This window comes from Mobula hypostoma, chromosome 6 (assembly GCF_963921235.1).
Source record: "Mobula hypostoma chromosome 6, sMobHyp1.1, whole genome shotgun sequence".
Classification (NCBI taxonomy): domain Eukaryota; kingdom Metazoa; phylum Chordata; class Chondrichthyes; order Myliobatiformes; family Myliobatidae; genus Mobula; species Mobula hypostoma.
Genome location: NC_086102.1, coordinates 115,858,871 through 115,872,000, shown reverse-complemented (window position 1 = coordinate 115,872,000; position 13,130 = coordinate 115,858,871). Strand labels below are relative to the sequence as shown.

Below are 13,130 nucleotides of genomic sequence, written 5' to 3'. Positions count from 1 at the left end.
AGGAGGCTACGGATAGACATATCAGAATGGAAATAGGACGTGGAATTAAAATGTGTGGCCACTGGGAGATCCTGCTTTCTCTGGCGGACAAAGCATAGGTGTTCAGCAAAACGGTCTCCCAGTCTGCGTCGGGTCTCGCCAATATATAGAATACCGCATCGGGAGCACCGGACGCAGTATATCACCCCAGCCGACTCACAGGTGAAGTGTTGCCTCACCTGGAAGGACTGTCTGGGGCCCTGAGTGGTGGTGAGGGAGGAAGTGTATGGGTATGTGTAGCACTTGTTCCACTTACAAGAAATTACATAGAAATTCCAGTCTTTAAAAAAATCGACCACTAATCCATAGAATTTAGGACAATAATTAAACTGACTGACAGAAGTTTTGTGACTGGTTATCAAATCTATCCTTTGGCCTTAACAGTCACGTATCAACAGATGATGATTGCAACATTTCAACAGTAAACAACTGTCTTCCTCAGGAACACATTAGTCAAGTGACAGTCCCCCTGGAGACACCTCCTTATATACCCTCTCAAGTGAGCAGTGCATGGGTGGGGTTTAATACTTGATCCTGATTGGCTGGATTTGAATTGCCCATTCCTGATTGGTTAGCTTGAATTGGCCTTGTTCTGATTGGTCAATTTTTTTTTAGGCTGAATCTCTTTAGGAGTGTGTGGTCCCAGACTGGAGATATCTCTACACTCTCAGAACCTACATTTAGGTTCCCCACATGCCCCATCTCCAGTGATTTCCTAATCTTTCCTGGTTGTGTGACTCACCAGGACCCTGGTCCCAGCATGATTCAGATGGAGCCCATCCCATCAGATCAGCTCTCTCCTTCACAATACTAGTGCCAAATGTCTCATGTATTCAAATCCACTTCTCCCACAACAATCTTTAAGTCAAGCACTTAGCTCTCTGATCTTATTAATCCCGTGCCAATTTGCACTTGGCCCAAGTAACAATCTTTTAAGTCCTGTGTTTTAATTTGGTCCCTAGCTGTTCAAATTCCCCCAGAAGAGCCTCTTTCCTTGTTCTTCCTATGTCATTGGGACTCACATGGACCATGACAATTCGACCTTTGCCTTCCACTCCAAGTTCCTCTGCAGGTCAGGTGAGAGGTACTGAACCTGGGCATCGGCAGATACCACAGTCTTTGGGACTCCTGATCCTTACAATAGAAAATTGTGTTTATTCCCCTGACTATATCTCCAATTACAACTACATTTATCTTCTCTCTTCCCCCTCTCTTGAATAGCTCCCTGAACCATAGTGCAGCTGTTCAGTTGCTCATCCTTCCTACAGAGCCCACTCTCATCCTCACAGGAAACAACATTCTCAGACCAGTTGGACACACTCAAGGGCAGTGGCTTCTCCAGCACTCCCTCCTGGAGCTCCCACTCGCAGTCGTACCCTCTTCTCCTTGGCCACTGACCAAATTTGAAGTAGTGAAGTGTGACTGCCTCATGAAAACCGTGTCCAGGTGACTCCTCCCACCACCCTGATGTATTGCAGTGTTTGAAGCTCAGATTCCAGGTCATCAACTTTCAGCCTGAGTTCCTAGAGCAGCCAACAACTGCTGCAGATGTGGTCACCAGGAACCACAACAGGGTTCACAAGTTCAACATCATACAGCTAAAGGAGGGAGGAGAAGATGGCGGCGTGACGCAGCGCGCGCGGCCACTCCAGAAATGATACCGGTATTTGTTAAGTAGGTACCGTGCACAATTCTGATATGATGGAGACAGGCATGAGAGTACAGAGGAACATCTGGAGAAACTTCTGAAATGCCCGCTTCGCTGCTGCTGCTACTGTGTGGTCCGGAATCTCCGGAGAAGAAGGCCCCGAGTCCTCAGCTCTGCTTGTTTCAGCGGCTGGGACAAGGTCGAAGGCGCTCGGCAGAGGATGGCGCTTGGGAGGCTGTATCGGAGGGGCTGGTTGGAGGCTCGAAGTTTTCAGACGAACTCAGAGTCAGCTGTCGGGTGCTTCCAATGCATCAGCAGTTGTCAGTTGTCGGTGCTTGGAGGTTTATGGCAGGGAGAATTTCTCCCTTTTGCCACCTGCTATCGGGAACTATCGGAGTCGGTCGGGACTTGAGACTTTTTTTTAATGGGCCCATGGTCTGCTCTTCATCAAATTATGGTATTGTTTTGCACTGCTGTAACTGTATGTTATAATTATGTGGTTTTGTCAGTGTTAGTCTTTGGTTTGTCCTGGTTTTTTTGTGGTATCACTGGAGGAACATTGTATCATTTTTTAATGCATGCATTTCTAAATGACAATAAACGAGGACTGAGTGTCCTCATAATCTAATCTAATCACATCACCTGATCCTGCATTCCAACTTAATTTAATTAATTGTAATTTGGCATCTTTTCAGTTAACCTTTGTTCTTACCTGATACTCACCTGTGCCTCCTTGCCAAAGCCTCGGACCTTGGACTCCTACACTGACCCAGTCACACAGTGGCTGATCCAAAATGGCTAACAGGACCTTGGCCTACTCGCCAAAGCCTCATTCCCCACACTAGCTCTGTCCACTCACATAATGGCCGCTACCACAATGGCTGCTCTGCTTAAACCTCAGTTCTTTTAATTGGCCGAAGGGAAGCTCACGAGCAATGAGACTTGCTCTTTTCAATATTTTCTGCTTTTGCATAGATCTTGCTCTCACTGCTCCAAAGTGAAACTCACACAAGGTGAGACTTGCTCTTTACAATAGTTCCCCAGGGTATATGGGGCTTCAGGTTTCAATGGTAACTTGATATATGCCAGCCTGCTACAGGAAGCAAGGGAGTGATGCTGCACCTTTGGCAGTGATCTTCATGTCCTCACTCGCTACAGGATTAGTGCCAGCAGATTGGAAGACAGTAAGTTATGCCTTTGTTCAGGAAGGTTAATAGGGATAACCCTGGGAATTATAGACCAGTAAGTCTTACACATGTGGTGGGCAAACTATTGGAGAGGATTCTTAGAAACAGGACTTAGGAGTATTTGGAGAAGCAGTGTGTGATTAGGGTTAGTCCGCATGGCTTTGTAAGGGGCAGACTGTGCCTAACAAGCCTGATTGAATGCTTCAAGCTAGTGTCAAAACAACCTGATTGAGGAAAAGCTGTGGATGTAGCAGAAAATAAAAGCTCACAGTAAGATTGTGTATGATACTTGTTAGTGACTTTGCAGGTCATATAAAGGAGGTTTCATTGTAGTCATGATAAAAGTTATCAAATGTTATTGAGATATCTTGATCAACTAGGTAAGTGGGCCAAGGACTGGCAAATGGCTTTCAATCCTGATAAGTGTGAGGTGTGCATTTTGGGAAGTCAAACCAGGGTGCGACTTATGCTGTGAATGATTGCACCCTGGAGAGTATTTTAGAAAAGAGTACTGGTACATAGGTTGATGAAATGTCCTCACAGACATTGGTAAAGAAGGCTTTTGGTACACTGAGCTTCAGTCAGGTGCTATTCTTAGGTGATAACTTCACTCAACTTCACTTGCTTCATCATTGAAATGTTCCCACGACCAATGGACTCACTTTCAAGGACTCTTTGTTTCATGTTCTCGGTTTTTGTTGCTTATTTATTTATTATTATTGTTTCTTGTTTTTCTATCTGCCCAGTTTGCTGTCCTCTGCACTCCGGTCGAATGCCCCAGTTGGGCTGTCTTTCATTGATTCTGTTATCAGAATCAGGTTTAATATCACTGGCATATGCTGTGAAGTTTGTTAACTTAGTGGCAGCAGTATAATGCAACACATGCTAATTATTAGAAAAAAATCAATTACAGTAAGTATATATGTATCTTAAATAGTTAAATCTGAAAAATAATGTAAAAACAGAAATAATAAAAAAAGTGAGGTAGCGTTCATGGGCTCAATGTCTGTTTGGAAATCGGATGGCAGAGGAAAACAGGCTGTTCCTGAATCACTGAGTGTGTGCCTTCAGGTTTCTGTACCTCCTTGCCAACGGTAACAATGAGAAGAACGTATGCGCTGGGTTATTCTATAGACTTGTTGAGTATGCCCAGAAGAAAATGAATGTCAGGTTTGTATATAGTGACATATATGTACTTCAATAATAAATTTGAACTTTGATAGCAGTTGGAACACTGTTACAGACATACAGGCCATTGGTGATGTTGTGCTTGGAGTACTGTGTGTATTTCTGGTCACCCTTTTAAAGGAAGGACGTCATTAACCTAGAAAGAGTTCAAAGAATATTTATTGAAATGTTGCCATGACTCGAGGACCTGAGCTACCGGGAAAGGTTGGATAGGACTTTATTTCTTGGAGCATGGAAGACTTCGGGGGGTAACCCTGTAGAGGTGCATGACATTATAGATAGATTGACTGCTCAAAGTCTTTCTCCTGGGGAAAGGGAATCAAATTGTAGAGGATGTAGGTCAAGGTGAAAGGGGAAAGATGTTAAAGGGATCTGAGGGACAATATTTTCAAACATAGAGTGATATGTGTATGGAATGAGCTGCCAGAGGTATTTGGATAGGTACCTGGATAGGGAGGGGTCTAGAGGTATATTAGCTGAGTGCAGGCAAATGAGACTGGCTCAGATGGGCATCATAGACGGGTTGGGTCAGAGCGTCTGCTTTCATGCTGTAATACACAATGAGTATTGCATAAGTACATTCAAGTTCAAGTTTAATTGTCATTCAGCCACACATGAATACCCACGTACACAGCCAAACGAGACAGCATTACTCTGGGGACAAGGTACAAAACACAGTACCAACAGTCACACACAACACAAGGCACAAATAGCACATACACCATTTCGGTAAAATACAGTCACACAAAAAATATAGTCTAAGACCCTGAGCTATGAATGTCGCAGGAGCTTTTCTTCTGCTGAGCAAACACTGGGGGCACGACCACCGACTCCAGCTTGGATGCTGAACCACAGCACCTCCGGAGGAGCACGCGAACTCTGACACTTCTCTCCTGGGTGGCTGCAAATAGGTGACTCTGCAGCTTGAGGCCTAGTCCCCACTACAACCGTAGCCACGCAGCTCCCACGCCGTCAGCCCCTGCCGTCCCCCAATAAACTAGTGAATCTGACTTGCAGTATTCCTCATTAACAATGTCCAACAGGTTCTTGCGATCACAAGAAATGCGACTAAGACAATCACCGCCTTCACTCGTCGACTCCTCCGACACCTCTCTGATGCAAGCAGCAGTATGATCCGCACCAAGTCCAGCTCCTTCAGTTTCTCCGCCAATGAGCAACTTGCTGCTGGAATTGACCTCCGAACTCTGGCGCACCAATCTGTAATAACATCGCGCTAACTGCTACACTGCTGTGGCGCCTCATGCCAAACCATTAGCAACTGGGAAATAGTTTCCCTTCAGTGTACATGGTTAACTCTGCTTTGTTTGTGATTTCAGAAACTGGAGAATGAACGGGAAATCTTGGATGGCCACTCAGACACAGCAGAATCCACTGCACGTAAGTGCCTGTTTATAATAAATAAGCTGTGACTGGAGGAGGGTCAAGGATTCAGAGTTTGGATTTACGGACTGTGCAGTAGGTCACTGATTGACAGAACAAATGGGAATGGGAGAAGGCCATAGTGCTTCTGTTCCTCTTCTACATTCTCCAAAATCATGAATGACCCTTGCCAGAAGTCCATGATTGCTGTGACACCCGATCCTTCTCACGTCCCAAACTCTGTCAGTCTCAGCCTTGAACAGCCTTACCAACCAAGTGAAAACAGCTTCCTGAGGTTGTAGAATCCTGAGGTACAAAGGAATCATTCTGTATCTCAGTTAGAAATGGCCAAACCCTCATACTGCAATTATACTCCGTTGTGCTAGTCTCGCCATCAAAAAGATAGTAATAAAATTTCTCTTTCCATTTACTCTCTCTGGCACGCTCAGAATATTATGTGTTTGAATTGCTCATCTCCCACTCTATATTGCAACCTTTCAAGGTTGCTCAATCACTCTTCATCGAACAAGACCTTCATCTGAGAATCAGTCTGAACTCTACTCCCTGCAAGTCCAGGTGAAGGAAGAATCTTGTCCCAGAACATCAACTGTCCATTCCCTCCACAGATGCTGCCTAATTCTCTGAGTTCCTCCAGCGGATTGTTGCATCTGCATTCTCTATGTCTCTGTCACAAACCAAATCAGTACGTAGTATTCTAAATACCGCGTCCAACCTTAGCAAGGCTGCTTCACATTTGTACTCAAACCATTTGGAAATAAAGGCCAACTTGTATTCTAAGTAGTTCACTGCACTCGTGAAACCTCATAAACTAACACTCCCAGATGCCTCTGTACATGTACTTACTAACATTTTAAGGTATCCTGCTTTTTTATTCTGGTCACAAAATGAACTAGCTCAATTTCCACATTGTTTTCTGGTATTGTTTTCTGTCTACCACTTTATTACTCACATGCTTAACCCGTTGTCAACACACTGAGTTCAAGAGTCAGGAAATTATGCTGCAGCTTTATGAAACTCTAATTAGGCCACATCTGGAGTATTGCAATCAGTTCTGGTCACCCCATTATAGGAAGGATGTGGAGGGTTTGGGGAAGTTTCAGAAGAGGTTCACCAGCTATGTTCCCTCTAAGTTGTGCGCGTATGCGCGCGCACACGTTTTTCAACCAGCGCATAAAGGAAATTAATGTGTGCATTAAAGGTTAGTTACCTAAAATAATGTAGTAATCAATAATTATACTTATTGAAAATAATCTTTTAGTTAAATGTTTCTGTTAACTAGTTAGTCAGTTTTTCAAATACTGCAATGCACGTCACCTCACCTTTCCTGTTCCGGTTTGTACAGCTGCATCACGGCAGCAGCCATCTTTGTTCATATCGTAAAGCTAACAAAGATCTGTTTCAAATCCTGTAGATAGCTTACTAAGGTTTTATTGAAAAAGATATTGATTCACTATGTCGAATTCAAAAGAAGCGAAGGGCGTGAAGTGCAAAAGAACTGCAAATTTGTTTAAAGTTGAATGGCTTAACAAAATAGTAGAAACTGCTACACTGAAGCTCATGAGGTCATGAATGTTCAGCTATGAGAAATATTTATGAATGATTCGGAAACTGGAGTTATTTGTTTGTATTGTTGTGATGTGAAAGTTGCTGGAGAATTTGCTAGTGGAAAGAAGTGGGATGATATTTGCGAAATTGTCTTCTTGAAGCGTCATTTGCCAAGTAAATCACATTTGGACAGTGTATAAAAGCACAGGCAACAGAACCCATCATTACCCATTACAGGAGTTACGGTTGAGTGTAGGTGAGTTTTATAAATAGTCTTTGTGTTCATTTAGAAGAAAGGCAAATCTGAAGATGAGGTACAAGAATGGTCAGCTTTTGATTCCTCCACAATTGCAGATTGTGACTTCACATTTGGCGATGAACAAGTTAATGCCTTATGTCTAATATCATGATTTTCTAGCTGAAAATACTGTAATATATAGTTAGACAGTTTAACGATTTCAAATTTTCCATGCAAGAAAAAATTAAATCCAAATTGATTTCAAACTTTGCTCAAATGGTGGCATTTGTACTTCAAAATGAACAGTTTTGCCATCTTGCACAGTTGATGGGCATTCGGGCAACCTTCCTTGCGTCTAGTGCAGACTGTGAGTGAGGTTTTAGCCTAATGAATCAACTCAAAAACAAGCTGAGAAACCGTTTAGGTGAATGTCATTTGGATATGTTAATGAGAATCAAAAGCTATCAATTGGATGGAAGTTCTATTAGTCTAGATAGAGTTTACAAAGAATGAGTAAATGCCAAAGACAGGAGAGAGAAAAAATAACTGAGTGGCTTAAGTATGTATGTTATTTTGTTGTTATTCTGTGCAGTTTTATGTCAAATATTTTGTATATCTACATAAACTGTGCCATGTGTACATTCAGTGTGCACATACTCTTGTCACAGGAAAAAAATTTGCACAACATAAGATTTCTGCGCACACTGACTACTAAAAATTAGAGGGAACATTGTACACTAGGATGCTGCCTGGATTAGAGGACATATTAGCAAAAGTTGGACAGACTTGGGTTGATTTCTCTGAAGTGGCAGAAACTAAAAGGAGACATGACAGAACTTTATAAAAATTATGAGAGGCATTAATAGAGTAGACAGGCAGTTTTGTTTCCCCAGGGTCTAAAGTATCCAATACTTGAAGGCATGTATTTAAGCTGAAAAGGGGGTAAGTTCAAAGGAGATGTGCAGGGCTAGTTTTTTTTTATTTTACACAGAGTGGTTTACAGCCCATTACTTCCTACAAAGCGAAACCCAACACCATGAGTGGCTGTGGTGCTTCACTCACAGACGAGCTTAATGCCTTTTGTGTACATTTTGAAAAGGGGAAGAAAACTACAGCTGCGAAGGTTCCTGCAGCATCCGGTGTCTCTGTGACTTCTGTCTCCAAGGCCAACATCAGGCTGTCTTTCAGGAGGGTGAATCCTCGCAAGGCAACAGGCCCCAATGGAGTACCTGGTAGGGCTCTGAAAACTTGTGCCAACCAACTGGCGGGGGGTGTTCAAAGACATTCTCAATCTCTTACTACTACAGTTGGAAGATCCACCTGCTTCAAATGGGCAACGATTATACCAGTGGCCAAGACAGGCAGGGTGAGCTGCCTTAATGACTATCGTCCAGTAGCACTCACATCTACAGTAATAAAGTACTTTGAGGGGTTGGTTATGCCTAGAATTAACTCCTGTCTCATTAATAAACATCTTCCCTTATATTATAAATTTCCATTTAAATTGATTAATAATTATTTTTCATATCTTGGGATTAAAATTACTTGTAAATACAAAGATTTATTTAAGACTAACTTTTTACCATTAATAGACCATATTACTCAACTTTCATCTAAATGGTTTCCCTTATATTTAACTTTGATTGGTCGTATTAATGCAGTTAAGATGTTTTTTTTGCCAAAATTTTTATATGTGTTTCAGGCATTACCAATTTTTGTTCCAAAATCTTTCTTTGATAAAGTTGACTCTAAAATTTCTTCATTTATTTGGCAGAATAAGAATCCGAGACCGGGTAAAATACATTTACAGAAAGCTAAGAGAGATGGAGGTTTAGCATTACCTAACTTTAGATTCTATTATTGGGCTATTAATATTCGACATATGAAATTTTGGTTACTTGATCAGGACATACTATCTATTCCTAAATGGGTAGCATTGGAACTACAATCTGTTCAGGGTTATACACTTGGCTCTATTTTAGGCTCCTCTCTCCCTTTTGATTCGAAACGCCTTAAGCAGGTCTCTAACCCGATAGTTAAATATGCTTTGCGCATTTGGTTTCAATTCAGAAAATTTTTTGATCTTAATCAATTCGGGTTAGCGATTCCTATTTTAGGTAACATATTTTTTCCTCCCTCTTTTACGGATCGCGCTTTTCAAACTTGGAAGACTAAGGGTATTTTACGGTTTTTGGATTTATTTTTAGATGGTTCCCTTATGTCTTTTGAACAATTATCTAATAAATATAACTTATCAAGAATACATTTTTTTAGATATTTACAAGTTAGAAATTTCCTAAGTACTATACTTTCTTCCTTTCCAATGCTTCCTCCTACATATATTTTAGATTCGATAATTAACCTCAATCCATGTCAGAAAGGTGCATCGGCTATGATTTATAATATTATTATGAAACTTAGGAAAGCTCCATTTGATAAGATTAGGGTAGATTGGGAACAGGAATTGGGGCTTACCATTTCTGTGGATGATTGGGGGCAGATTTTACAATTAGTTAATACTTCCTCTATTTGTGCTAAACATTCCCTAATTCAATTTAAAGTGGTTCATAGAGCACATATGTCCAAAGATAAGCTAGCGCGTTTTTACTCGCATATTAATCCTTTTTGTGATAGATGTTCGGGGCAGATAGCCTCTTTAACTCATATGTTTTGGTCTTGCCCTACTTTGGAAACTTTTTGGAGAGATATTTTTAATATTATTTCTAAGGTATTAAATATAGATATCTCTCCTCACCCTATTACTGCTATCTTTGGACTACCTAAAATTTCTAGTAATCTTTCCCCTTCAGCCCGTAGAATGATTGCATTTCTTACTTTAATGGCGAAAAGATGTATTTTACAACATTGGAAAGAGCTTAATGCTCCAACTACCTTTTTTTGGTTTTCTCAGACGATTTTATGTTTGAATTTGGAGAAAATTAGAAGTAACCTTTATGATTCTTCATTTAAATTTGAACAGATTTGGGGACCTTTTATTCGATATTTTCATTTAATGTAATATTTACCCTTCTTGTTTTTTTTCACTGTTTTTAATGGAGGTCGGGATTGAGGACGTGATTTTAAGTTTAACTCTGGTTTCAAGTTAGCCCATTGCCTTGCTTTGCTTTTAGTTAGTTGCACGGTGGGTTTTTTTTTGGGGGGTTTTTTTCTTTTTTTTTTCCATTGATATATATAAAATTTAGTATACTATTATGTTATCTTGGTTTCTTATGTTTAAATTACATTGTTTGTAGTATTTTTTTTGGTATTGATACCTTTTGGAATTTTATTATACTTTAACATTGTATTAATGTTTATATGGCTTACCTTTTTTGTATACTTATTCAATAAAAAGATTTAAAAAGAAAAAAAAAAGAATTAACTCCTGTCTCAGCAAGGATCTGGACCCATTACAATTTGCTTATTGCCAAAGTAGATCTACAGCAGATGCAATCTCATTGGCTCTTCATGCAGCCTTGCATCACCTGGACAATAGAAATACTTGTGTTAGGATGCTGTGTATTGACTACAGCTCAGTGGTTAACACCATCATTCCTATAGTTCTGATTGAAAAGCTCCAGAAACTGGGCCTCTATAGCTCCCTCTGCTACTGGATCCTTGGTGTCCTAACTGTGCGGATTGGAAATAACATCTCCACCTCACTAATAATCAACATTGGCACATCTCAGGGAAGTGTGCTTAGCCCTCTGCTCTACTCTCTGTATACCCATGACTGTGGGGCTAGGGACAGCTCAGCTACCATCTGTAAATTTGCTGATGAAACAACCTTTGTTGGTAGAATCTCAGGTGGTGACGAGAGGGCGTACAGGAGCGAGATATGCCGGCTAGTTGAGTGGTGCTGCAGCAATAATCTTGCACTCAGTGTCAGTAAGACCAAAGAGCTGATTGTGGATTTCATGAAGGGTAAGATGAGGGAACATGAACCAATCCACATAGAGGGACCAGAGTGGAGAGAGTGAACAACTTGAAGTTCCTGGGTGTTAGTATCTCTCAGGACCTAACCTGATTCCAACATATCGATGCAGCTATAAAGAAGGCAAGAGAGTGGCTATATTCCATAAGGAGTTTCAGCAGATTTGGTACACCACCTAAAACACTCACAAATTTCTACAGATATACTATGGAGGCCAATCTAATTGGATGCATCACCATCTGGTATGGGGGTGCACAGCATTAAAGTAAGATGACGAGAGTTGTAAAATTAGTCAGCTCCGTCATGGACTACAGCTTGTCATTCAATACTATCATCCTCTCAAAACAAATCAATAGCTTCGATGTCTTGGCATCAATACCTCCTTGTGTAACCGGATCCTCAACTTCCTCACTTGAAAACCCCAGTCAGTTCGGATTGGCAACAACGTCTCCTCCACAATCTCCATCAGTACAGGTGAACCACAAAGCTGTGTGCTTAACCCCCTGCTCTACTCACTTTACGCTTAAGACCGTGAGTTTAAGCACAGCTCCAACGCCATATTTAAGTTTGCCGATGACATCACTGTCATAGGCTGAATCAAAGGTGGTGATGAACAAGCGCAGAAGAGGAAGATTGAAAATCTGGCTGAGTGGTACCACAACAACAAACTCTCACCAAATGTCTGCAAGACCAAGGAGCTGATTATTGACTTCAGGAGGAGGAAACCAGAGGTCCCTGAGCCAGTCCTCATCAGGGGATCAGAGGTGGAGAGGATCAGCAACTTTAAATTCCTCTGTTATCATTTCAGAGGACCTATCCTGGGTCCAGCATGTGTGTGTCATTATGAAGAAAGTACAGCAGCACCTCTACTTTCTTAGTAGTTTGTGAAGATTCAACATTCATCTAAAACTTTGATAAACTTCTATCAATGTGTGGTGAAGAGTATATTGCCTGGCTGCATGACAACCTGGTATGGAAGCACCAATGTCCTTGAATGGAAGAATCTACAAAAAGTAGTGTATATGGTCCTGTCCATCACGGATAAAGCCCTCTCCTCTATTGAGAACATTTACATGGAGCACTGTCACAGGAAAGCAGCATCCATCATCAGGGACCCCCAACATCTAGGCCATGCTCTCTTCTCACTGCTGCCATCAGGAAGGAGGTACAGGAGCCTCAGGACTCACACTACCAGGTTCAGAAACCATTATTACCCCCCACCATCAGGCTCCTGAACCAGTGGGATGACTTCATTCAGCTTCACCTGCCCCATCACTGAACTGTTCCCACAACCTATGGACTCACTTTCAAGGATTCTTCATCTTATTTTCTTGATATTTGTCAATTATTATTATTATTATTATTATTTTATTTTTGTCTTGGCACCATTTGTTGTCTTTTGCACATTGTTTGGGGCGGACCTTCATTGATTCTATTGTGTATCTTGTGTTTACTGGTGAATGGCTGCAAGAAAATGAATCTCAGGGTTGTATATGGTGACATATGTACTTTGATAATAAATTTACTTTGAACTTTGAACTTGTCTATACCTACAGCCAAGTACTTACCAGTTCTGCTCTGATATTATAGCAATCAGTCTGTATCCAGTATTATGTCTTGGCAGTTCATTATATTTCTTAACTACCTCTCTCTTTGTGTTCCAGATTTCAATAACTCTCTGGGTGAAAATATTCTTCCTTAGATCCTCCCTAAAACATCTTACTCACTTTTAAACCTATGCCTGCTGCTCGTAGACATGGTTCCGACATGTGAAAAATGTTTCATGCTATCTTTCCACATAGTGTTTTGTAATTTTATATACCTCTGTCAGAAACCCTCTCAGCCTCCTCTGCTACAGGGAAAACAACCCAGCCTATCCAATCTCTCCTTATAACCGAAACGCTCCATCCCAGATAACATCCTGCTAAATCTCTTCTGCACCTTCCCAGT

General features: G+C 41.2%; 1 protein-coding gene across 1 annotated transcript in view; it reads left to right on the top strand.

The window, feature by feature from the left end:
• zgc:112416 (uncharacterized protein LOC550509 homolog) overlaps window positions 1-13,130 on the top strand; it is a 123,426-nt gene that overhangs the window by 25,126 nt on the left and 85,170 nt on the right. The window contains exon 2 of the mRNA XM_063051526.1: window positions 5,400-5,460. Within this exon, the coding sequence (XP_062907596.1) occupies window positions 5,400-5,460 (61 nt within the window). The remainder of the gene's footprint in view (window positions 1-5,399; window positions 5,461-13,130) is intronic.